Source organism: Lipotes vexillifer, unplaced genomic scaffold (assembly GCF_000442215.2).
Source record: "Lipotes vexillifer unplaced genomic scaffold, Lipotes_vexillifer_v1.1 scaffold238, whole genome shotgun sequence".
NCBI classification, from domain to species: Eukaryota; Metazoa; Chordata; class Mammalia; order Artiodactyla; family Lipotidae; genus Lipotes; species Lipotes vexillifer.
Window position 1 is genome coordinate 2,205,105 of NW_006785665.1, and position 26,336 is coordinate 2,231,440.

The following is a 26,336-nucleotide window of genomic DNA, read 5'->3' on the forward strand; positions in this document are numbered from 1 at the left end:
TTGAAGGGAAAGAGAAGTCATGGCAGTATTTTAGAAATACAGCATGTAAATGTGGGGTCAGGGATGGGAGAAACTTGTCATAGCCAGTTACTCTTAAGAATAGTCTGTTCCTCAGAATAGGGTGAACTGTGTAGATGTGAAGGCCCAGAACATTTTTACTTGAACAGTTACTATGAGGGTATAAAGTATGGATGGTCTTCTTGTTGATCTGAGTTTATATTAACACTTTATAATGGAATAAAGCTTTTTTATTGTTCAGAATGCTCTTGCAGTTTGTTTGTGATCCTAAATAAATCTCTGTGAAAATGGTGGGATGTGTGTTTCCTCCCATTTTACAAAATAGCAAATTGAGGCATAAAGAGCTAATTTTTCTAATGTCATGTGTTAAATTGGTGACAAACTTGGGTCTATAACAGGTATTTTGACTACTAATTCAGTAGTGTATTCACCATACCATGGCGTCTCAGGAGGTCTTTGTCAGGCAGATCTGAGTTTATTGGAAAGATAGGGGCATATTGACTGGTTGGATGGTATTTGGTAGAGATCAGTTGTGTCAGACAGAACATAGGTTGTCCCTGCCAGGTTAGCCCGTGAGAAATGGGTATTCCATGACTCTGTTACTTTCTGTTTATGTAGGAAGCATAGCATTTCTGACACTTTGGCTTGTATCTTTGAGGGAGGCATGTTTAACTTGTACCATAGCAGCTGCATGGGGGCTGACAGCTTAACTTTAAGGGAGGAAGGATCTTCTTTCATTCATTCAACAAATATTTGTTGAATAACTCTTCAATAAATGCTCCCTGCCTTGGGGTGGGAATAATCAAGGTGACCCTGTTGAAACAGCCTGGGTACATATGAGGGGATTTGTCTTGACAGTGATAAATATTGAGACAGTGATACATATTGAGTCGAGTGAGGCTCACAGGTCAGTGTGGAGTTGAAACTAGAAAACCTTCCTGAAAAGCCTATTCAGTATGGAGGGAATTTAGATCTTCCAGACATTTTATTATGGAAGGATACAGGTGTATTTAAGCATCTAATAGGGTGACCAGTTTGTGGTACAGTGTGCCACCTTTTGCATTTTCTTTAGGCATTTCCGAGTAAACTGTTTTGGGGATCTGGAATTGTTGATGTTTGTGCCTGTGGATATTGGAACTTTTTGGCTTGGCTGAAGAAATTCTTCCAGAGGCTAATTTTGTACTAAGGATCCCCTCTATGAATATGAGGGAAGAATACTTGAATTAAGCCAATTTAACTATTTCTTGGAAAATGGAATGTTTTTGATTTGCTAGATTAGCAGTTCTTAAAAGTTTTTTGGGGTCACTTATTCTTCTGAGAACCCTCACTGTAGAAAATGAGCATGAGCACAGTCGCACAAATTATGCATACAAATTTCAGAAACTTAAATTGTAGTGAAGTATTGATAGAACCAATTTATATTCAGGTCTCATTTAAAAGCCTTTTTTAAAAAAATAGTTTTGTTTGCGGGTAGAGATGTTGGTACGAGTTTCAGGTGAAAGGTTCTTTGACAGTGTTTGAGCATGCTGACGATAAGGAGAACTTTAAGATCTTTGTTTTTTATTCTTTGTTTTTTATTCTTTATTCTTTGCAGATTAATTTCTCCAGTGTTAATACATGATTCTGAATTAGGTGATAAGAGAATATATAACACAAATGTTTATAGCTTTATTCTTTTTCATTATAATAATTTGTATTCTCAAACTCATCTCTTTCCAGTTTTGCATTGGGACTGAGGTGTTTTGAAGCTCATCTCCTCGCATTTATTTTAGTTATAACAAACGTTATTGAGTTATTTTTATGCAGGGGGCACAAAGATGAATAATGTATGGCTTCTGTCCTTGAAGCTATTCTAATCCTGCTGCGTGATAGTGGGGGCTTTCCAAAGGGCAAGGTGGATTGAAGCACGTTCCTAGAAGTTGAGATTTCATGACTTAGTTGCAGAGAGGTTTTGCTATTATTCTTAGGAAGTTACAAAGTCTTCACATTCTGTCTGCAACTTTGTAGCTTAAAAAATGTGTTTTAATATCATTTGATATTTTGGGATGAAGAAACTCTGGTTTGAAAAGGAGGCAAATGTTGGTAGCATTCCTGATCTTGTCTTGGAGGTATTTCTATAGCGAGTTTATGTAAAAAGGTCTTAATGTCATTTTGGATATGCATGTATATAGACAACACTTCTGGGATGAAATCCAGTAGCTATTTGACAGACTACCCATGAATCTAGTACTGAAAATTAAAAGTAATTACTGAATTTTTAAAGAAAAGAAATTCAGAAAGGTGTTTTAATAGTACAGATTACAGGATTCAGTAAGATAATGGAGATATCCTTAAGAAAAATGGTCTGTCTCTTTATTGTCATGTCCTCTGTGTAATAATGTCATGTAAATTTGTGAAAAGTTTAATACTTTCTGTAATTTTTAACTTGGGTAGTAGGTTCATGGGTTTTTTTTTTTCCCTAATAACATGTCATATGTGTGTGTAGTGTGTCTATATCTGCATATGGATAACATATGTATACAGTCTCCTATAATGTATGAGATACTTCACAATTTAAAAAAACAATGCTTGCAATAATTACAAAAAATACACAGGATCTTTAAGGATCGAGAATAGAAAGTGATTTTCATGTCCTATTCTTGAGTTGTATTCTAAAATGTGGAGTATAACTTCCCTATATCTTGCTGAGCACTGTGTCTTTATAGTATTAGCAATACCACTTGAGGCTTTATTCTAAGTCTTCCATGCCTTACAAATAAAGAATTTGGACACATTCAGATCTACCTGCACACAGTGGAAAAGTTTTACCATGTGTGTAGGTGGTGCGTCTCCATTAAATAATTTCATATTCTTGAGTTACGCATGTTGATCTGAGTGTTTTAAAGGTAACATAACACCTTATGTTACCTTATATTATAATCCACTGTGAGGTCTGCTTTGTGCCAGCCTTTCCAGAAGCATGAGATATCTTAACCCTGGCTATCATAAGAGAGGGAAATGAAAGTAGTTTTTGTTTTGAGCTATATTGCTAGTCTTTTTTAAAAAATCATCCTTCTTTAAATTACTTGTAATTTATTTGGTTTATATTCTTTCGTTTGGAGAGGTTAGATTTTCATACTTATGATTTGTCGTCTTAGTTAACGATAACTGTCATTTCATGGTTTAGAAATCACTTTCTTAGTGACTGTGTCATTGTGGGTGTTGATGGCAGTGTGATTTTTTTTTTTTTTCCTTCTATTTTTTGGCCATGCCACCCAGCTTGAGGGATCTTAATTCCCCAACCAGGGATTGAACCTGTGCCCCCTGCAGTGGAAGCTCGGTGTCTTAACCACTGGACCATCAGGAAGTCCCGGCAGTGTGATGTTGACACAACATAATAAATTATGGCTTCAAGTAATGATGAAGTTTAACTGATAATCTTATTGCTATTTCAGAGTTCTGTTTCCTTCATTGAGCATCTAACTTTTTTTTTTTTTTTTTTTTTTTTGCGGTACGTGGGCCTCTCACTGTTGTGGCCTCTCCTGTTGCGGAGCGCAGGCCCTGGACGCGCAGGCTCAGCGGCCACGGCTCACGGGCCCAGCCGCTCCGCGGCATGTGGGATCTTCCCGGACCGGGGCACGAACCCGTGTCCCCTGCATTTGCAGGCGGACCCTCAACCACTGCGCCACCAGGGAAGCCCAAGCATCTAACTTTTTTGTTTGAAGAGTATATAAAATTTTGTTTTTAGCATTAATAGTTTTTGCTTTCCATAGTTTTTAGTCTTTTGCTCTCAGATATATGCAAGTTGATGACAGGAGTGTATACTTTTTTTTTTTTTTCATTTAATTTTGTTCCTTTTTTTAAGTGTGGAAAATTTCTAACATATATAGAAATGAAAAGAGTAGTATAGAGTTCTCATGTACTTAACATCCAGCTTCAACAGTTATTCACACCCAGTTATCACACTATATCCCGTCTACTAGCCTCTCTTCCTCCTCCCTCGCTTTGCTTATTTTGAATTGAATCTTCCAGATGTTATATCATTTCATCCATAAATTCAGTGTGTACATTCTTTTAACTCTTAAGTGGGGAATTATTTCCGCATAGTTAGGTTTATATAACTTTTCAAATAAACTATCTGATGATAGTTGGAACTACACTACTCATACCAAATACTTGCAATCTGTATTACCTGTCAATAGGAATTCCCTCTGCAAACTAAAAGAAATGAGCTGAATAGAAATTTACCTCACTGTCTTTAGATGTTTGCATTGAAAAATGCAGTTAGTTGCTATGTTTCCTAGAAAAGTTTATCAGCTTTTTTCAAACACACGAGTGAGAAATAATGTCTCTTAGTTCTTTTGTTTGTTTTGTTTTTTTAGTCATAGTGACAAGATGCTAAAAACACTTCCTGGTTGCTCTTGATTCCTCTTGATTTTCTAACTGGATCTAGTTACCACAGTGAAATCAGATGATACTGGTGATGTTGAACAGGAGCTGAAATTGGTCTAAAATCAACTTACTTTATAAAGAGAATGAAATACACCTTGTTTTGAGTTTTGAAATTCTGTTTGTGGATGTTTGAAAATACATACCAAAAAACCCCACAAAATACATTTCATTGCTTAAACTGCTAAATATGAACCATGTTACAGAGCATGGTTATGATGAGTAGAAATAGTGTAGAAAAAGAAAGTAAATATTCCTATTGAGTTATGAAGATGAAACAGAGTATAGAGATTTGAAGTGGTTGCTAGTAAAGTAGAATATAGATGTATATCCTTTCCTTCCAGAAAAGGCTGACAGATGAATGTGAATTCCATCAGTAATGAAAATTTGGTCAACTTATCTTTTGTTATTTCTTTTGTTATAGTCCCACAGTAAATAAATCATGAATCTTTGACTTAATCTTCTTGTTTTACATATTGTTCTATCTTTTCTACACTTGATACCAAATCACTCCTCTCATTCAGTTTTTTTTTTTTTTTTGCGGTACGCGGGCCTCTCACTGTTGTGGCCTCTCCCATTGCGGAGCACAGGACGCGCAGGCTCAGTGGCTGTGGCTCACGGGCCCAGCCACTCCGCGGCATGTGGGATCTTCCCGGACCAGGGCACGAACCCGTGTCTCCTGCATCGGCGGGCGGACTCTCAACGACTGCGCCACCAGGGAAGCCCCTCATTCAGTTTTATTTGTCCTAAGACCACAAGTGGACAGTGTGTCAGATTATAAAGGAGCTATATCATGGCTTCTTGGTGTAAATGACATTGAGAATGTGGTAGAGACATTCCTTATAATAAGGTTTCTTAAATTCAGCACTGCTGAAAATGAAAGCCCTAGAGTTTAAATAGTAACATTTAAAGCTTAACAGGGCTTAATGGAGAGAATTTAAAAGATTGTCTTTGAAAGAAAAACTACTAATTCTGACATTTGAGAAAATGGGGGAGTGAATTAATCATGTATAATCATTATAGATTGAACAATATTTTATATATATTATATATATATTATATATATATATATATAATATATATATATATAAGGATACAAAGATTGGAGAATAAGAATCTCAAACAAGTAGAGATTCCATGTATATGATTGATAACTAAATGGTAACACAAGTTGGAAAGTTAAAGTTTAGGTGCAAAAGCGTATCAAAGAAAAAACAGTCACCTTAAGACTGCAATTAGTTAGAGATTTAAGTTAATTATAAAAATAATTCTGAGTGTGTGTTTAAGGGGAAAAAAACCCCTCAAATGTAGAGCAAATTAGGGTTTAATTTCTTCTGAACAGTAATTCTTCTGTTTGTTCATTGATTCATCATTCATCATTCAACCAACATTTTTTCAGTACTTACTCCATTAGCATTTCTGTGCTTAGGTGTTGGGAAAAAATTAGGATTTTTTTTTTGGTTTGTTTTTTTGCCTGAAGCGAGTTGTGAATCAGTAAGAGGAACATCATGTCAACAAACTTAATATATGATGTAATACATTTCTCCCAGGTAGAGGGGGGAGAAAGTTATTAAGTCTGTGGGGAGAAAGGAAAGGTTAGGGATGGCTTCTGACCAGTGGGAAGAGACAGGTTTTAAAGGATAAATATGAGTTATTCAGTAAGGTATAGCAAGAGCATTCTAGGTAGAGGAAGATCATCTGCAAGGGTATGAAAGTGAATATAACATAGCAGAATGAGTTCAGGGGACTGTAATTTGAATCACTATAGAACTTTCCACCCATTCCCCTATGATTTCCTGTGTCTTCAGTGCTATGTAAGGTTGGCCTTTGTGCTTAGAGATCATCAAAAAAAATAAAGATGGATTCAGTACACTCTACTTACACAAAATAGTATATTCTTACAGTTAAAGGTAATTTTAACAAAGATTCAAATCAAGAAAATAATTGGTTCTCTTTTAGTTACTCAGAAAGTTTTTACTAGAATACACTCCTTCAGCATTTTAATTAATCAGGCCTTGTCTACAATAGTTACCCAGGCAAATAAAATAATGTGTAATTGCTTTTCTTAATAATGAAAAATCTCCCAGCCTCCACATTGGTATATTTCTCCTCAATTTGTTGCAAATTTCAAGTAGTGGTTAAGACTGTGGACTCTAAAATCTGATTGAGGGATTTTCCTGGTGGTCCAGTGGGTAAGACTCTGTGCTTCCACTGCAGCGGGCATGGGTTCAATCCCTGGTCTTTGAACTAAGATCCAGCAAGCCACGCAGTGTGGACCAAAAAAAAATCAAATTGAGTAAGATTAGATTCCAGTTTTGATACTTACTATGTAACCTTTAGCAAAATACTAAAATACTTATGGTCTTTGGTTTCCTTGACTGTAAAATGATGGTAATACTTATAGCAAAGGATTGTTGGAGGATTGTATGAGATAATATGTGTAAGTTCTTAGCATAATTTGTGTCATGTAACAGATTTGCCGTTATTTCATTTCCTGGAAAGAGAAATTTTTTAAGGAAAGCAAATGACCTCCCTTATATATATTTCCTATAGGAGGTAAGAATATGTAAAATATATTTGTGAAAGTGTGTATAAACAACTTATTTACGTGTATACATGTTTTTTCCTGATTCTTGGTTTATCTTATTTTCCTCACATGTGAATTCTACTTTTGTTTTTTTCCACTTAACTCCAGATTAAGTGTTTGTGTTTGGCTTCATTTTACCTTCTTACCAAGTCAAGGATTTGTCTCCAAAGTGAACAGGAATATATCTCACTGTGTGAATATTTTGGGGTGGAGAACCTTAAGTCTTTGAAAAGAATTGGGTTTAGTTATGACAGTTCTCTTTTTAAAGCTGATCACGGGACTTCCCTGGTGGCGCAGTGGTTAAGAATCCGCCTGCCAATGCAGGGGCCACGGGTTCTCGCCCTGCTCTGGGAAGATCCCAAATGCCATGGAGCAACTGAGCCCATGTGCCACAGCTACTGAAGCCCACATGCCTAGAGCCTGTGCTCTGCAGCAAGAGAAGCCACAGCAATAAGCCTGCGCACTGCAATGAAGACCCAACTCAGCCAAAAATAAATAAATAAATTTATTTTTTTTTAAAAAAAAGCTGATTAGTATTTCCTTTGATTTTTAGTAGCCCAGTGTAGTCTTCTAAAGCAGAACCCATCTCTTTTATTAAACCACCTCATTTGATTGAGAAAAAAGACCAACGTGTATTCACTGAGTGATTATTATGTGCCGGGCACTAGGATACGGTCACGAACAAAATAAGGTCCTTCGGCATTTTCCTTTTCCTTCTCCAGGACAAGATCTTTCAGTATTGATTTAACATATTGCTACCATTATATTACATGTGGTTCAAGCAAAACTCGTTCTTAAGGTATAGTAAAGATTTCTTGGGATACGTTATTTTATGCCAGAGCAAATCAATTCTAGGAAAAAATCTCTAACTCTTGAGGAATCTTTATCGTGTGCCTATGTTTTATCAAGGCAGTCCATTGGACAGTTAGGCCTTTGGGGTATCAGTGGGTTAAGTCCTCTGTTCAGAGTCAGTTAAAAACCAGCATTCTGCCTCCTGTGCCTTCCAACAGAAGGCATTCAACAAGTATTGATTGTATACAGTTGGCCCTCCATATCCATGGGTTCTGCATCTGCAGATTCAGCCGACCACAGATCAAAAATATTCGGGGGAAAAGAAATTCCAGAAAGTTCCAAAAAGCAAACATGAATTTGCCTCATGCCGTCAACTATATAGCATTTACATTGTAGTATTTATAACTATTTACGTAGCATACATATTGCATTAGGTATTATAAGTAATCTAGAAATGGTTTAAAGCAGCAGTCTCCCACCTTTTTGGCACCAGGGGCTGGTTTCGTGGAAGACGGTTTTTCCATGGATGGGCTGGGGATGGTTCAGGTGGTAATGTGAGCGATGGGGAGTGGCAGATTAAACTTTGCTCACTCACCCGCTGCTCACCTCCTGCTGTGCGGCCCGGTTCCTAAGGGTTGAGGACACTTGGTTTAAAGGATAGAGGAGGATGTGCTTAGGTTATATGGAAATACTATGCCATTTTGTATAAGGGACTTGAGCATCCCTTAGGTTTTGGTATCTGTAAGGGGTCTTGGAACCAACCACCTGCAGATACCGAGGGAGAACTGTACTTTATGCCAAGTACTGTACTAAGCCTGGGGGATAGAGCAGTGAATAATGATAGGCAAGAATCACTGCCATCATGGTACTCACTTCTAGTGAGTGGCAAGATAGATATTGTATACATGGATATGATGTCATAGCATTCCAGTGATAAGTGTTCTGTTTTGTTTTTTTACTATATATTTATTTGGCTGTGTCGGGTCTTACTTGCAGCAAGCGGGGTCTTGGTTGTGGCATGCAGGATCTTTTAGTTGCAGCATGTGGGCTTTTAGTTGTGGCATGTGGGATCTAGTTCCCTGACCAGGGATCGAACCCAGGCCCCCTGCATTGGCAGCACGGAGTCTTAACCACTGGACCACCAGGGACGTCCTTCAGTGATAAGTGTTGTAAAGGAAATGTAAACAAGGTAAGGGGATATGTTAGGGAAGTCCTTTGAGGCAGTAGTATTTGAGCAGAAATCTGAATGATACGAAGGACCCCATGAATCTATCTGGGGCATAAGCATAAGTGCTGAGGCAGTAGTGTGGTGTATTTCAGAAATGGGGAAGAGCTGGAACAGAGTAAACAATGTGGGGAAGAATAATAGAAAATAGGGAGAAGAGGTAGCCAGGGCCTAGATAATGTAGGGACTTTTAAGACTTGGCTAAGTGTCTAGCTTTTATTCTGGACTTGATAGGAAGCTCTTGGGAGGTTTTGAGCAGGGAAATGACTTGGTCTAATATATACACTTTGGAAGGCACCGGTAATGCAACCAGCGTGATCAGTTAGTGTAGGAGGTTGTAATATTTGAGGCAAGAGATGATTATGATTTGAACCTAAAGTGTTATCAGGGAGATGGATTTAGGGATATATTTTGAAGGTAGTAGGGAGGATAACCTGGATTGGATGTGTGGTCTGAGTTAAAAGAGTAAGTCAAGAATGATTCCAGTGATGGCCTTAACATTTGGATGCTATTTACTGAGATGACGGACACTGGGAGAAGCAGCTGGCGGGAATGCAGATATTAAGTTTGGTTTGGATATACTGACTTTTAAGTCTTCTATTAAATGTTTCTGGTTGAGTAGGGCAGTTGGGTATCTAAGTCTCAAGGTTGGGGCAAATGTAAATTTGGGAGTTGATCAGTGTAGTGTTGCTGTTTAGAGCCATGGGACTTCATGAGATTACCTGGATAGTGAATGTAGAGAAGAGATAAAGTTCTTGGACTGAGTTGTGGAGTATTCTTGACACTTACTAAAAATGCCAGGGTTGAAAGAATCTTTTCATAATTTTAGGGATAATACTTTGCTGACTAAGAAAAGCTAGCAAGTACTAACTAGTCAAGACATAGAGACAAAAATAAAATGGTTGAGGAACAAGTTGCTATTCTTTTATCTGTTAAATAGCTCTTTGTGTCACAGAGCTCAGAACACTCATTTTATGTGAAATTAAGAACCAGAGTGCCTATTTCTACTTGGTTACTCGGAAAAGATGGCCAGAATGGTCATTAGCTTCCTAGATATCTGTTGTGGAGGGCAACATAAGGTAAAACAAATAAATACAAGTTTATAAAGTAATGAATGAGGTGTCAAAAGAGATGAAGCTGCTTACTCATTAACAACCATTTCTAGCTTTGAAAATTTACAGAGTAAGAATGAGATCAAGCTGTCTCCTAATTTCTTATGTAGCCTATCATTGGGCATTGTTATACCTTCCTTTTATTAAGCTGGTTTTTCATCTGTGGACTTAATTGGTCAACATACCTAACCGGCTAGAATACATTTGTAAGATGTAACTAATACTTGTAACTCTTAGGGGCTTAATATCATTTAGGTTGACTTACTGCATTTTGCAGGACATGTTTTTCTGGATGTGGGTAAAGATCTAAGTAAATACATTTGAGGTGTCAGAAATTGGAAGGAATAGAAATAACAGACAATAAAAGCAATCACAGTGTATAGGTTTTTTGTTTTGGTTTTTTTTTTTGGCTGCATTGGGTCTTTGTTGCTGCGCGTGAGCTCTCTCTAGTTGCAGTGAACGGGCTACTCTTCGTTGCGGTGCCCAGGCTTCTCATTGCTGTGGCTTCTCGCTGCGGAGCACGGGCTCTGGGCACGCAGGCTCGGTAGTTGTGGCTTGCGGGCTCTAGAGCGCAGGCTCAGTAGTTGTGGCGCATGGTCTTAGCTGCTCCACGGTATGTGGGATCTTCCCAGAGCAGGGCTTGAACCCATGTCCCCTGCACTGGCAGGGGGATTCTTAACCACTGCGCCACCAGGGAAGTGCCTAGGTTTTTTGTTGTTAAAAACCTATCAGGAACCCTCTTAGCTAATGCATGAAACATATCCTCTTGCTTGAGCACATGACTTCACACTTGCCGATCCACCTCTACCATTAGGAAAATGTAGGGCCCATCTGTTGAATTGGCACTGTGCCTAAAGGCTGGTAGTTTTGGACTTCGTCAGTCCAGGAAAAGGAATTAATTCCAGAACATTAAGGGGAAACTTTTCTAGTAACAACATATTCCCTAGAGTTTTTCTGCTGTCTTGTTGCTGTTTTACAAAAATTACCAGAGAATTAAGGATCCATATCATGTATGATTTCTTTTTCCTAAGTCTAAGTCAGAATTATCATTCTATGTATTAGAGAGCCTGTTCTCTTCCATGTAAATGGTGTCCTTAAGAAAACATTAACAAAAATTTCCAGATAGTTAGAGGCAGTCTTCTTAAGTAGAATTGAGATGTTTAAGAAAGTAGTATGATTTGGGATTCAGATAAGCCTCGAAAAATATTTCTAGATGAATCTGTTCCACACAAATCTGGAAACTATTGACTGAGACTTAGAACTAGGTGATTAAAAATGGCCACCTCCAAGTTTCTTGTTTCATAAGCATCTTAATTATGAATGTTATGGAATGACAGTTGCATTATTTACCTGTTCTTCAACAGGGATTGCATTTAAAAATGGACATAAACTCACATGGGATGGTGGTGGTTAGATGGTGGTTTAACTAAATCTTTGCTATACTGTCTGTTATCTGTCCACCTTCTTTTTCTCTTCACCATTTTGATAATGCAATAATTTCTGGAGAATCATTAGTTAAAGCAACATACCAATGTTAGAATGGCAGACTGGGTATAAGAAAAGTAATTCTCCAGAATCAGTAAAATGGCAGCAAAGTGATAATCGTCTGTCTGTGACCCACCCTGATTGGCTTCCAGCATACAATTACCAAGCCTCCCTAGCTATATCTCACACACGTCTCTGAAATGCATGCGATTTCTGAATCCAAACCTGACCATGTGCCTTGGCAGGACACACTCTTTAGCACTCCTTCAAGATCCTGAAGAGCCTACCTCTTCAGCTTTGTGTCTCACTGGGCTTCCTACCCTTGTGCTTCAGCTGTTTGGAACTGTCATCATTCCCATACACGGTTCGTTTATATCTCCATGACTTTCATGTTCCTCCCAGTGCCTGGCTGCTTAGAGAACACCCACCCAACTTCTGAGACAAAGTTCAAGTTGATGCTGTGAAGCTTTACCTGGGCACCTCCCCTCTTTTGGTGAACAGTATGCACTCATTTGTCTTTGGCATATACCTAGGAGTGGAATTGCTGGGCCACAGGGTAAGCATATTTTTATCTTTAGTAAATACTGTCAAACGGTTTTCCAAGTTGATTTTATGACTTTATAACTTTATCAAGCTCTACATCTTCCCCAGCTTTTGGTGTTGCCATTCTTTTAAATTTTAGCCGTTTTGGTGGGTAATAGTATTTCATTGGTATTGACTTCACTGATGGCTAGTGAGTTTAAGCAACTTTTCATGTGTGCGTTGGATGTTTGGACATCCTCTTATGAAGTACCTGCTCTTAATACATATTCTGAATGCAGTTCCTTTCTCAAATATATGCGTTGCAAATATCATCATCCAATGTATGGCTTCCCTTTTCACTCTCTAGGTGGTGTCTTTTGATGAACAGAAGTTCTCATTTTTCATAAAGTCCCATTTGTCTTTTTTTTTCCTGATCTAGTTTGAAGAGGCATGTAGTTGTGGGTAGGGGGAAATGGAGAATTACTTACTAATAGGCATAAAGTTTCTGTCAAGCAAGATGAATAAGCTCTAGAGATTTATTGTATAGCACTGTATGTATAGTCAACAATAGTGTATTGTACACTTAAAAATTTGGTAGATCTCATGTTAACTGTTCTTATCACAATAAAACAAAATAATAAAAAGATAAAGAGGTGTGTAATAGGTGGCAGTCTATTGAATGGAAACAAAAAGGAGAGGAATATATTAAGGAAATAGCTAGTCAGTATTAAGATAATGGAGTTAGAAAGTACATCCAAAAGCTATTGGGTTAGTTTTCTCAATTTCATGTATATATGAACAAGACTTGAGAGGTGTGTGCTTATGGTACCTATGTATATTTCAAATCTTTTAAAAATATGTTTTTATTGGGTTTGTGTTTAATTATAAAACTTACACAAATTCTGTAACAGGTCAAGGAAAAAAATATAAACAAGATTTTTCCCATTTACTTCCAAACCTTTTCCCCTAAAATAACCAGTGCTATTTGATATATAATCAAATTGTATACAAGTTGATGTATAATCATTCATATTTATTTCTGTGTGCATACAAATACATATGTTTTTTTCTACTCTTTACAAATATGAGCTCATGCTTGCATTTTTACTTAAAAATAGCATACATGGCTGTATATTTGTGTGTGAGTATATATATATTTAACTGTTTTTGTGTATGTAGCACATCAAGGACTGCTATAATAAGTATCCTTTTATTGGTGCTTTTATTTTTCTATGATAGAAAAGATTACTTTCCAAAATGATGGTGGCCACTAGTGCCCTCTTTCCCACCTTGCCAGTATTAGTTGTTATCAGTCTTAAATTTCAACCAAAGTGATGAGTGAAAAATATCTTAATTCACACCTCCCTGACTAACAGTGAGGTAGATCATCTTTTTATGATTCTAATTATTTCTGTCTTCTGTAATTGCCTGTGCATATCTCCTGTATGTCTTTTCTTACGTACTAGTTTATAGAATAACTTTGTATGTTAGAGATATTAATCCTTTTTCATGTTCATTGTATTTTCTCCCAATCTATTGTTTGTCCTTGATTTTGTTTACATCTTACATCTCGGTATATAATGCTTTTATGTAATCAAATTGGTCACTTTTTTCCTTTATGGTTTCTAGTTTCCTGATTTGCTTAAGGTTTCTCAACCATAGGCTTTAGAAATATTCACCAACACTCTTCAAGTGCTTTTATTTGTACATATAGCTCTTAAATCCATGAGGAAATTATTCTTTTTTTAATTAATTAATTTGGCTGCATTGGGTCTTCGTTGCTGTGCCTGGGCTTTCTCTAGTTGCAGTGAATGGGGGCTACTCTTCACTGCGGTGCACAGGCTTCTCATTGTGGTGGCTTCTCTTGTTGTGGAGCATGGGCTCTAGGTGCACAGCTTCAGTAGTTGTGGCATGTGGGCTCAGTAGTTGTGGCACGCGGGCTCAGTAGTTGTGGTACACGGGCTTAGTTGCTCCGCGGCATGTGGGATCTTCCCAGACCAGGGCTTTAACCTGTGTCCCCTGCATTGGCAGGCGGATTCTTACTCACTGTGCCACCAGGGAGGTCCATGAGGAAATTACTCTTGTGTTTAATGAGGAATGGTTCTAACTTTGTCTTCTCCAAGTAGATAACCAGTTAGGTCAACATGCAACAAATATATATCAAATAAATCAGCTTCTTGCCATATTGAAATCTGTTAATTGAAAAAGGTTTTTTCAGGACTGCCACTAGTCCATAATCTGTTTTTATGTAAAGTAGGAAGGGAATCCCTTCCACAAGAAACTTTATTTTGATCTGCCAGAAAAATGTTAAATAGCTTTATTGAGATATAATTCATGTACTATACAATTCACTAATTTGAAGCATACAATTCAGTGGTTTTTAACATATTCATATAGTTATGCAACCATCTCCACTATCTAATATTAGAACATTGCATCTTGGTACGCATAGTCACTCCCCATCCCAGCTATTCCCCTTTAACCCTAGCCCTAGGTAACCACTAATCTACTTTATGGGTTTGCTGGGTTTGGACATTTCATACAAATGGAATCTTACAATGTTGTCTGTTGGAACTGGCGTCCTTCATTTAACATAATGTTTTCAAAGTTAATCTATGTTGTAACATGTATCAGTACATCTGGCCCTCCATATCCATGGGTTTCACATCCGCACATTCAACTAACCATGGATTGAAAATGTTTGTTGGGGGGGGCTTCCCAGGTGGCGCAGTGGTTGAGAATCCACCTGCCAATGCAGGGGACACGGGTTTGAGCCCTGGTCCGGGAAGATCCCACATGCCGCGGAGCAGCTAAGCCCATGCGTCACAACTACTGAGCCCACGTGCCACAACTGCTGACACCCGTGCACCTAGAGCCCATGCTCCACAACAAGGGAAGCCACTGCAGTGAGAAGCCCGTGCACCGCAAAGAAGAGTAGCCCTACTCGCCGCAACTAGAGAAAGCCCGGGTGCAGCAATGAAGACCCAACACAGCCATAGATAGATAGATAGATAGACAGACAGACAGACAGACAAACAGATAGAAAGTAAGAAAGAATGTTTGGGGGAAAGAATTCTGGAAAGTTCCAAGAAGCAAAACTTGAATTTGCTGCACGCAGCTATTTATACAGCATTTACATCGTATTTACAACTATTTATATAGCATTTACATTGTATTAGGAATTAGAAGCAATCTAGAGATGATTTAAATGCATGTAGGTTATACACAAATACTATGCCATTTTATATAAGGGGCTTCAGTATTTTCAGGTTTTGGTATTTGTAGGGGTTCTGGAACCAGTTCTCCGCGGATAGTGAGGGATGACTCTACTTCATGCCTTTGCATTGATGAATAACATTTCATTGTATGGATAATGTTCCTGCGAACATTTGTGTACAAGTTTTTGTGTAGATAAAATTTTTTAAAATCTTTTTATTTAATAAATTTATTTATTTATTTTTGGCTGCGTTGGGTCTTTGTTGCTGCACACAGGCTTTCTCTAGTTGCGGCGAGCAGGCGCTATGCTTCCTTGCTGTGTGCGGGCTTCTCGTGATGGTGGCTTCTCTTGTTGCAGAACACGGGCTCTAGGCGCGGCGGACTTCAATACTGTGGCACGCAGGCTCAGTAGTTGTGGCGCACGGGCTTAGTTGCTCCGCGGCATGTGGGATCTTCCCGGACCAGGGCTCGAACCCGTGTCCCCTGCATTGGCAGGTGGATTCTTAACCACTGCGCCACCAGGGAAGTCCAAGATAAATGTTTTCATTTCTCTTGGGTATATGCCTAGGAGTGAAATTGCAAGGTTATGTGGTAACTCTGTTTAGCCTTTTGAGTAACTGCCAGACTGTTTTCCAAAGCAGCTGCACCATTTTACATTCCGACTCCAATTTTTTCACAGAAGAGTTTTATGGAAAATAAATATAATGTATTTACAATGTAAATGGTACCGTCTTGGAAACGACTCTTTTGTTTAGTGTTTAACCAAGTGGATTGGCCCTGAGTTGACAGCCCTTAATCCTGGTCAAAGTGTAATAATTCACTAATGAGAAAATCTTTCTGACGTTAACTTCTGCTTCCCTCCTGTTGCCATTTTAGAATTCCCTAGGGATAGAGTTCAATGTGCCTACATGTTCCTTGCAACCATGGACCCATCCCTCCTTTTTAATTTAATTTTATTTATTAAAAAAAATATTTGTTTGTTTTTTTGTTTATTTATTTTGGCTGCTCCGGGTCTTAGTTGTGACATGCATGCGGGATCTAGTTCCCTGACCGGGGATTGAACCTGGGCCTCCTGCATTGGGAGCGAGAACTCTTACCCACTGGACCACCAGGGAAGTCCCCATCCTTCCTTTTTTTAAAAAACAATTGAAGTTATATATATTTGGTTTGTGTTAACTTTGCTTGTCAGGAAGAATTAAGTAAGCTTTGATTAGATTATCTGTCTGACAGTCGATGAGTATAGTTTTTTCCTAAGGATTAGCTTTGGGAATTCTTTCTGTGTATATTTTCCTCTTGTGGCTTACTAGTTATAATTTATGTCTGCTATTTCACTTTCCTGTTCTGAGTTTCTGAAGTAGTTTGTTGGTATAATAAGTATTTCTTTGGTCATGAGACACATTCTTTCCTCCCAGTTTAATGTTTCTGAAATTAGGAAATAATACAACTGATAATTACATTTAATGTGGTAGTGGTTTATAAAAAAATTTCCTCCTGAAAATGCAGTCATTGATTCATGAAGCCTCTTAGAATCAGTGGCATCTTGGAATTTAAAAAATATATACAATACATAAATTTAAAAATAACTAGATTTACTGGTGATTAGTACTTTGAAAGTTAGGAATTGTTGGTGATTGTCCCTGTCTTTTAAATAAAGGGTTGTGTAGCTGAGTAAAAAAGCTTAATTTGTCCAGCTTTTTAAGTGTAGTTTATGTTGTATAAGTCATTTAGGGACACAGTTCAAATTTTTTTGGTATCTTCATGAAGATATTTTAGCTTTTTCTGATTTCAGTGACTTATGTAACATCAGTGATTCAGTGGTTTAATGTAAAACATCTTAAACCAGTTAGGAAACTGCTTACTCTTTTACTGGTGATATACATAGAGCTTATTTTTTAAGTTATAAAAACAGTATAAGATTAAATAGTGTTTAGACAATTAAAATATCAGTTCTGGGCTTCCCTGGTGGCGCAGTGGTTGAGAGTCCACCTGCGGATGCAGGGGACACGGGTTCGTGCCCCGGTCCGGGAAGATCCCACATGCTGCAGAGCAGCTGGGCCCATGAGCCATGGCCGCTGAGCCTGTGCGTCTGAAGCCTGTGCTCCGCAACAGGAGAGGCCGCATACAGCAATATATATATATATATATATATATATCAGTTCTTTAATATTTCAGTTTTCATTTTGTCTGTTCTCTATATACGTGATTAAAAATATAGTAATTTGCATGTTGGCTTATTCAGTCAATAGATACTTATTGAATGCCTTTTATGGTCCAGGAACTTTACTAAGGATATAGCAGTGATAACGCAGATAGGATTCTTATTCTCATGAAACAAATGGTCTAGTGTAAAATATGGATATTAAGCATATAGCTTACTGGTATGATAAGTTTTAAGGGACTTACTGTATGCTATATGACCCCCTAACAGGGAGATCTCCCCTGGTCTAGGGGGTTAGGAAATGTCTCCCTGATAAAGTGACCTTTAAGCTGAGATGGAAAGGATGAGTAGAAGTCATCAAAGAAGCAGGTAGAAAAGAGTACTAGGCAGAGAGAAGTAACTATGTTCTCCTAGAGGGAGGAAGACAGAGACATTTGGGGAACTGAAAAGTACTTAGAACACTTGTATGTCACACATGTTACTGCTTTTTGGGGGTTTTATTTGCCCCTGCTGTGCTTATAGAAGAGTGGGAAATGATGTGGCTAGAGTTAGGTAGGGGCTGATAATAACAAAAAAGTAAACGTAAACACTGGTGTGTGTGTGAAGTACTTTTGTAAGTACTTCTCATGTATTAGTTCATTGAACCATAACAACAGTTTCTATTCATGGATGAGAGAACAAGGCATAGAGTGCCTTGCCCAAAATTAATATACCAGAACTGGGATCCGAGCCTGTGCATTCTGGATCCAGAGTTTGTGTCTTTAACTACTGTACCATACTGAAAATTTAAGTTATAAATTATGATTAGGATAGGGGACTTTTATATCCAAAGGTCAGTATGAAAGCATCCAAAGGTTTTAAGCGGAGAAATGACATAATTAGATTATTTTAAAAATCATCCTTCTGGCTGGAGGAAGGGCCTGGAGGAGAGCAAGGTGGATATACAAAGGAGTTAGAAGGCCACTACTATATTTTGGGTAAGAATTGTTTTTTTGGACAGCTCAGTGGCAGTGGAATAGGAACTATGTGTAATCAAAAATTATTTACATGGTTTTCACAGGTTTTGGTGTTAGGTTGAGAAGTCAAGGATGATCCCCACATTTCTGACTTAATCAGCTGGTGGTACTGTGATTACTTAGCTAATATGATATATTCTAAGAAATATTATGGTCATTTATAAGAATTTTAAAGAGCATAAAACCCAGGACAAATTAAAATGCACAATGAGCTATGAATTTTTAAAAGTTTTATATAGTTAATTTATATCTGGTTTTGAATGTTGGGAAATACAACAATGATTACAGTCTCTAACTATGTTTAATAAAGACCACAAAGGAAAATGAAAATTTATCATAGATGAGTCAAGCTAGATTTTACTTATTTTAAGCTAAAAATCTGCAAACATTGTTTAGTCTGCATTGTGGTAATTTTAGATATATACTTATCCAAAAAGAAAAAAAAATTTATTTTTACGTATTAGGGAAAGTTAATAAGATAAATGACCTTTCTTACCAAGTTAAAACTAAAACTTATAAAACTCCTTTTATTTTATGTTTATATATTGTCATACTGCCTCCCTCTGTATATATTATGTGCCTATATTTCCATCTGTCTACTTGACCTTTCTACTTAAATGTTTCACAGGCATCTAAAATTAAACACGTTTATTACTGAACTCTTGATCTCCCCTTCTATGTCATTCTGGCAAACAACTTATAGAATGCTAGCCCCATGAGGGCAGGATTTTTGTGTTTTTTTGCAGTGCTATGTAAGTTTCTGTTACATAATGGGCACTTAGTAAATATTTGTTTAAGGAGTGTCTAAATGGTACCACCATGCAATTCTATGATTGCTCAAGTCTTCATATTTTATTTCCCTCCCCTCCTACTTCTTACTGACAAATCGTATCTATTATACCTCTAAAATATCTCTTAATCCATCCATTCTTTAAAAATTTCCAGTGCTACTACCCTAATCTGTCAATCTTATGACTGTTATTCCAGAATCAACTTTTACTATTTTTCTAATCATTCTCCCACAGCAACCAGAGAAGTTTTCTTAAAATGTAAATTGTATCATTACTCTCCTTTTCAGAGCTTCTTTTTGAATTCATGTAGGCCAACAAGACCCTCTGCAAGCTATTTTCTTTTAACATTCCATTTTCGTATTGTGCTGTTCTCCATTTGGTTTACCTACTGTTAACCTTTACAGTCTCAGGGAGTTTTTACACCCACTGTTCCCTATTTTTGGATCATTTTCACCTCCACGTTTTGCCTGGCTATTCCCTGCTCGTACTGGGTCTCAGCTTATAGTTATATGTTTTTCTAAGATATGTTCCCCGCCCCTCCAAAGTTTCCTTGATATACTACCTCACATAGTAGTACCTTCACATTTATTAGGAGTTATATATATTTGTACAATCAGTCATTCATTTGTATCCCCCGCTAAATTTGAAGTTCATGACACCAAGGACTATATTAGTATTACTTATGACTATATCTACAATGGGTATCACAATTCTCAAAACATATTTAGAGACTGTGAAAATATTTATTGAATGAATGAAGGGATAGATTAAGAATGATGAATCCATAAAGGAAATGGTGGACTGGTTAGAGAGGTAGTTGGAGAGCCAGTAGAATGTGTGATCATAGCAGCCAGGTGAGAGTTTCAAATATCAAATATGCCAAATGTAGCAGAGAGGAGTAATAAGATCAGGCCTAAAAATGATCTTTGGGAGGCAGAATAACATAGTGTTTAAGAGGAGCCAGGCAGACCTAGACTCTACCTTTTATTGGCTGTTAACTTGTCTTTTCATCTCTAAAAAGAGAAGAATAATAGTAACTACCTCATGGTGATTGTGAGGCTTAAAATGAGATAATCTGTATAAAACTTTTATCATAGAGCTTTGCACATATTAAGAGCTCAGTAAAACTTTGGTATTTTTATTATTTTTAAATTGCTAATGCTAAACCCACTGTAAGGACTCAATATTTGTAGTACTTAGAAAATATATACAGTTGACCCTTGAACAAAACAGGGGTTAGGGGCGCTGAGCCTCCAAGCCGTCGAAAATCCACATAGTCAGCCCTCTGTATATGCGGTTCCTCCACGTCTGTGGATTCAACCAACTGCAAATCATGTAGTACTGTAGTGTTTATTATTGAAGAAATCTTCATTTAAGTGGACCTGTGCAGTTCAAACCCTTGTTGTTCAAGGGTCAACTGTAATTAGCAATTTTCTAAAAAGTTTGTTCATAGCTAAAATGATCTGGGAAAAAGGGCTTCATGCGGTAGATTAATGTTAGTTTCCCTTGAATTTGGGCTAGACTGTTTTGGATTGTTTCAGTGGTTTGAAAATGTAAATCCCAAAGTTGCACGTGAGATGAATGTTGAATTTGCCTCTTTGAGCGTGAATGAAGAGATTCTAGCATTCTTAGTTCTGTGTTTCTCCTTGCAACTGTGTTTTAAATTGAATGTATTATAGTAGGAACCAGAATAAGTTGTGTAACAACATAGCATCCTTGCCCCTGGATGGAAGACCTAGATTGTATAGATACATCTTTCCAAAAGCTGAAAGAATATCATTCACAAAGAACATTGCTTTGAAAATTCAAAAACAACGTCTGGCAGCTGCCGTAGGGACTGCTTTTCAGGCAGTTTACATTTAGTAGATAAAAGCATTCTTTGTTGTGAAGTATCTTCAGAACTTGGATTTATCTTTACTAGAAACACTTAAATTTGGTATGTGGAGTTTGCCAATCATGATTTTCCAGTCTTACTGCCTAAGTGGATTCACAGAATATGCCCGAAGGATACTATTCTTTTTTCTCCTTGATCAAGTTAAGGAAACGTAATAGTTCTCTATTCCTACATACATTTCTAGGGTAGTGATCCATATTTTCAAATTAATTTCCTTTTCAGTTTATTGATACTCTGCTATTTAATAATCTGTGTCACTTGGTTTCAGTTTTTTCCATTTTTAAAATGAAGAGAATCATGCTCTCCAAACCCTTCTCTGGAATGTTTTGAGAGTGAGTAAGTGCTGGTAAAAAACGCTTTGAGTTCTTTGGACGAAATACGGAAATTCTACTTTATATATTTATAAATATACATTAAGACTTCTGTAATTCTTTCATTATGAAAATCAAAAATTATAGGGAAATTTTAAAATGTGTGTACTTGTGAGTAGTATATGTAAAAGTAGTTGTTTTTGTATAAATTATTATTTGTTTTTATTCCAAAAAGGATTTCTTTTAATAACTAACCAATAAGATATTTGGCAGGTCCATCAGTTCACCATTAGTAACATGAAACCCTGGATGGGCATTTGAACTTAAGAAACAAGAAAGAGGAGGGAAAAAACTAGAAAAGGAATAACTTGAAGCCAATAACATGTAACACACATAAGGCATGGAGTTAATTTAAATATTTATCGACTACCACCTATGTGCCAGGTACCGTTCTTGATGCTGGAATAGTACATTGAACCAAATTGGCAAAAATCTACTTCCATGTGGACTTTACATTCCAATGGAAGAGTGTAGACAATAAATAAATATACTGTACACCAGATGGTGAAAAGAGCACAGGAGAAATAAAACAGGATGACTGTGAGAAGAGGTGGGATGGGTGTTTTTCTGTTTTGTAAAGGGAATGCCTCTTCTATAAGTTATATTTAGGCAAAGACATGATGGAAGTGACAGCAAACCATGCAGTGATCTGGGGAAAGGGTGTTCTAGTCAGGTAGAATAATAAGTGCAAAGGCCCTTAGGTAGGAGTATTTTTGTTGAATTTGAAAAACAGGAGAGTACCTGTGCCCCTCCCCCCCTCCTTGGAACTAAGTGGGGAGACTGGTAGGAGATGGAAGAGAAGTAGAGGGGATTGTAGGGAATTTAGACCATTGGAAAGACTTTGGCTTTTACTTTGAGTAAAATGGGAAGCCATTGAAAGGGTTTTTGAGCAGAGGAGTGACATGATATGATACAGGCTTTAAAAAGATTACCCTGCTGTTGAGTTGAGAAGACTATAAAGAGATACAAAGGCTGAAACAAGGAACCAGTCAGGAGGTTATTGAAATAAATAGTACAGGGCAGATATTATCAGTTGGATCTGATTGGTAGCTGTCAAATTAGTGAGAAATAGGTTCCATATATATTTTGAAGGTAAAGAAGACTTTTCTGACCGAGTGGACATATGGGGCATTAGAAAAAGAAAGGAATCACAGATGATTCAAAATTTTTGGTCTAAATATTTCTGGTTGGAGTTTCATTTATTGAGATGAGTAAGCCTGTGGGAAGAACAGATTTGGGGAGCTTGGCAAAGGTGAATTGACTTTGGACATGTTAAGCTTGAAGTGCCTAATTATTAACTATCTAGTCAGTGTGTCAAGTAGGCATTTAAATATATGAATCTGGAGTTCCAGGAGGGGTCTCAGCTGTTCTCTGTCTGGAGATAGAAATTTTTTAATCATCTGTGTTAGATGGCATTTAAATTCAAAAGACTGGATCTGGTCATTTAGGAAGTTAGTGTAGATAGAAAAGGAAAGAGCACGCCCTGGGGGCACTCCAGTGTTTATAGAGTTAGGGGAGAAAAAGAAGAACTGGCAAAGAAGACTCCTTAATCAAACACTTTAGTACTTCTGCACTGAAGTGTATGACTGTTCATAGAAATTGTGGTAATTAAGACCAAAATGGATCCAGATCAGGTCAGGTCACATTTTGTCACTAGGGTGTTAACGAGAAAACTTTTGATTTTCAGAGTTTTGAATTTCAGGATGTGAACACATCGTGGGGAAGATAGGACTTTGTACTTTTAAAGGAAAGAAAGCACACAGCACAGAAGCAGAAATGAACATGATTTGTTAGGGACAGTAAAGAAAACAGAATTAAAAAAAATATATATATATATATTTATTTATTTCGCTGTGTGGGGTCTTAGTTGTGGCACACGGGATCTTTGTTGAGGTATGCGAACTCTTAGTTGCAGCATGTGGGATCTAGCTCCCTGACCACGGATCAAACCCGGGGCCCCTGCATTGGGAGCTTGGAGTCTTAGCCACTGGAGCACCAGGGAAGTTGAAGAAAACTGAATTGACTAAATCATAGAGGATGTGTGTTGGGAAGTAAGGAAAGATTAGTTTGAGAAGTTAGAGCCAGATTATGAAGAGCCTTGAATGCTATTGTGAAGTGTTAATATATGAAGTGGTAGACAGCAAGAATAATTGTCGTATGCAGTTGATTTGAAAATTACTCTTTCAGCTGTTTGTGTGAATGAATAGAATAGGAATACACTTTAGTCAGTTGGCCAGTATTTGTTGAGTAACTACTTAAAATGCTGCTAGCACTGCTAATAAAATCGTTGGCACCTTCTATTGAGCCTTGCTGTGTGCCAGTCATTGGGCTGTGCATTCTACTTACATTTCTTGTAGGAGTTGTAAAAGTTGTCTCATGTGATCTTTGCCTTTGAAACTCTTATAATCTTGTTGGAAAGAAAAGTCTTAAGGCACATAGTTTAAACTATAAGATATCCTACTGCATAAATGGAACTTTCTAAGGGATAGGATGTTCTTTTTTTTCCAGATACTGGTCCTGGATCTCGATTTGGATATATGCTTGAAATAAAGGCTAGTCTGTCAGTCCTCAAGAATAGTGAATTATTTTGTTTTGGTTTTATATTCTCTAGTCACTAGATTATATGCCAATCCTATATGGTTTCCTGAGGATCTTTATTTATGAAAAGGGGATTGCCCTGTGTGGATTATTCAGATTCTCTGTTAAGGTGTACCAACTATTGTAAAATAATAAATCTACGTTCTGGTTTTAAAATAATTTATAGATTTGGGAGATTGAAGCATGACCACTGACATTTGCTATTGGGAAAACGTGTGAAAATATATTTTTGCTTTTTAGAGTTTTTATAACAATTGTTCTAAATCATTTATATAATTATTTAATGTTTGTCTTTCTCACTAGAGTATAAGGCTTGTAAATTTAGGAACTGGATCTGTTTTGTTGAATACTGTATTTCCAGGGTGTTGCACAATGCCTGGCACATGGTAGGTGTTTAGAAATATTTTTTAATGAATGAATAAATGAATTCAGAGTTGAATTGTAAACCAGCAATAGAGATAATTCCAGCCTAAGAGTCCTAACCTAAAAAGTCTACCACCTCTTATAAATAATATTGGAGTGCTGAAACCAGCCCAAAACATGGTTCTTTACCTTCAGTGAAATTGATTTTATTTAACTGAAGCACATTCCTTTGAAACTGAGGAGTGTTAAAATATATGATATTATTTTTATCTTAGACTGTGTTTGCTTTACTGTCAGTTGCAGAAGCTTGTTGCTTGAGTTAGAACAGTGGATCTTAAACACTGATTTGCACCATACCACTACAGCTTATTTATGATATCTGGAGAATAATAAACTTATTCTGAAATTTAAGTTTATTTATAACTAAATGAATTTAAATCCATTTTGAAGGGCATTTTGATCCATTTTAACTGATTTTCAGTTCTTCCTGATCTTCTTGTTCTCCTCCCCTTATACCCATTTCTCATGTTAATAATTGCCTCTGTTCTGATAAATTTTTTGTTATGGTCTATCCTGCAGAGAAAGAGATGCTGGTTGCCAGTTTTGGAGATCCCTGTTTTTTATGGAACACAGTTCTGTAAAATTTTCATAAGATTCCTTGGCAATAACATACACTTGTGATGGACCCTAGAAATACTGCTATGTTAGGATTGGGTTCTGATTCCGAAGGATTTTCAAGAAAGAGTCCCTCTGCCATCAGTACTGGTACACTGGTCAGCAAGAGAGAAGTAGAGCTAGAGAACAACACGAAGGAGGAAGAGGACCTTTGCAAGTGGAATCGGGAAAGAACCATCGAAGCAGGGAAAGATGATGGTTTGACTGATGCACAGCAACAGTTTTCAGTGAAAGAAACAAACTTTTCAGAGGGAAATTTAAAATTGAAAATTGGCCTTCAGGCTAAGAGAACTAAAAAACCTCCAAAGAACTTGGAGAACTATGTATGTCGACCTGCCATAAAAACAACTATCAAGCACCCAAGGAAAGCACTTAAAAGTGGGAAGATGACAGATGAAAAGAATGAGCACTGTCCTTCAAAGCGGGTAAGTAGAATTCCCAACAATATGTGATGGTTAACAATCTTTGGATTTCTCTATTAATTTTTATCGAACCTACGTACATATTTTAGGAATTTTGATTTTAATCTTTTTATGTCATTTCCAAATAGTCTGTTTTGTGAGCCAAAACAGGCTTTGAGGCTTGTCAGAGATATGAGTGATGGTATAACCATGTATGTACTTGTAAAATTACGGCAAATATTTTAAATGGGGTATATCCAGATTGCTGCTCCTACATGGCCTAGTGGAAGGAATATTGATTGGATTTTTAGTTAGGAAACCTAGAGTTGAATCCTGCACTCCTGTTTACCAACAATGTGACTACAGACAAATTAATAGAGAAGAAACTGAGGCCTAAAGATGTTATTTTTTTGTTTTTTGGGGTTTTTTTTTGCGGTACGCGGACCTCTTACTGCTGTGGCCTCTCCTGTTGCGGAGCACAGGCTCTGGACGCACAGGCTCAGTGGCCATGGCTCACGGGCCCAGCCGCTCCACGGCATGTGGGAGGATCCTCCCGGACCAGAGCACGAACCCGTGTCCCCTGCATCGGCAGGCGGACTCTCAACCACTGCGCTACCAGGGAAGCCCCTAAAGATGTTAAATGATTACAAAACCACCTAGCTTTCAGGATGGTTCTATTCCTGC

At 37.4% G+C, this 26,336-nt stretch overlaps 1 protein-coding gene across 1 annotated transcript in view; it reads left to right on the forward strand.

Annotated features, from left to right (window-relative positions):
* The window catches only part of ASH1L (ASH1 like histone lysine methyltransferase), a 217,146-nt gene that overhangs the window by 1,605 nt on the left and 189,205 nt on the right, over positions 1–26,336 (forward strand). Inside the window, exon 2 of the mRNA XM_007457931.1 lies at positions 25,156–25,676. Coding sequence (XP_007457993.1) covers positions 25,257–25,676 — 420 coding nt within the window. The 5' untranslated portion in view covers positions 25,156–25,256. The remainder of the gene's footprint in view (positions 1–25,155; positions 25,677–26,336) is intronic.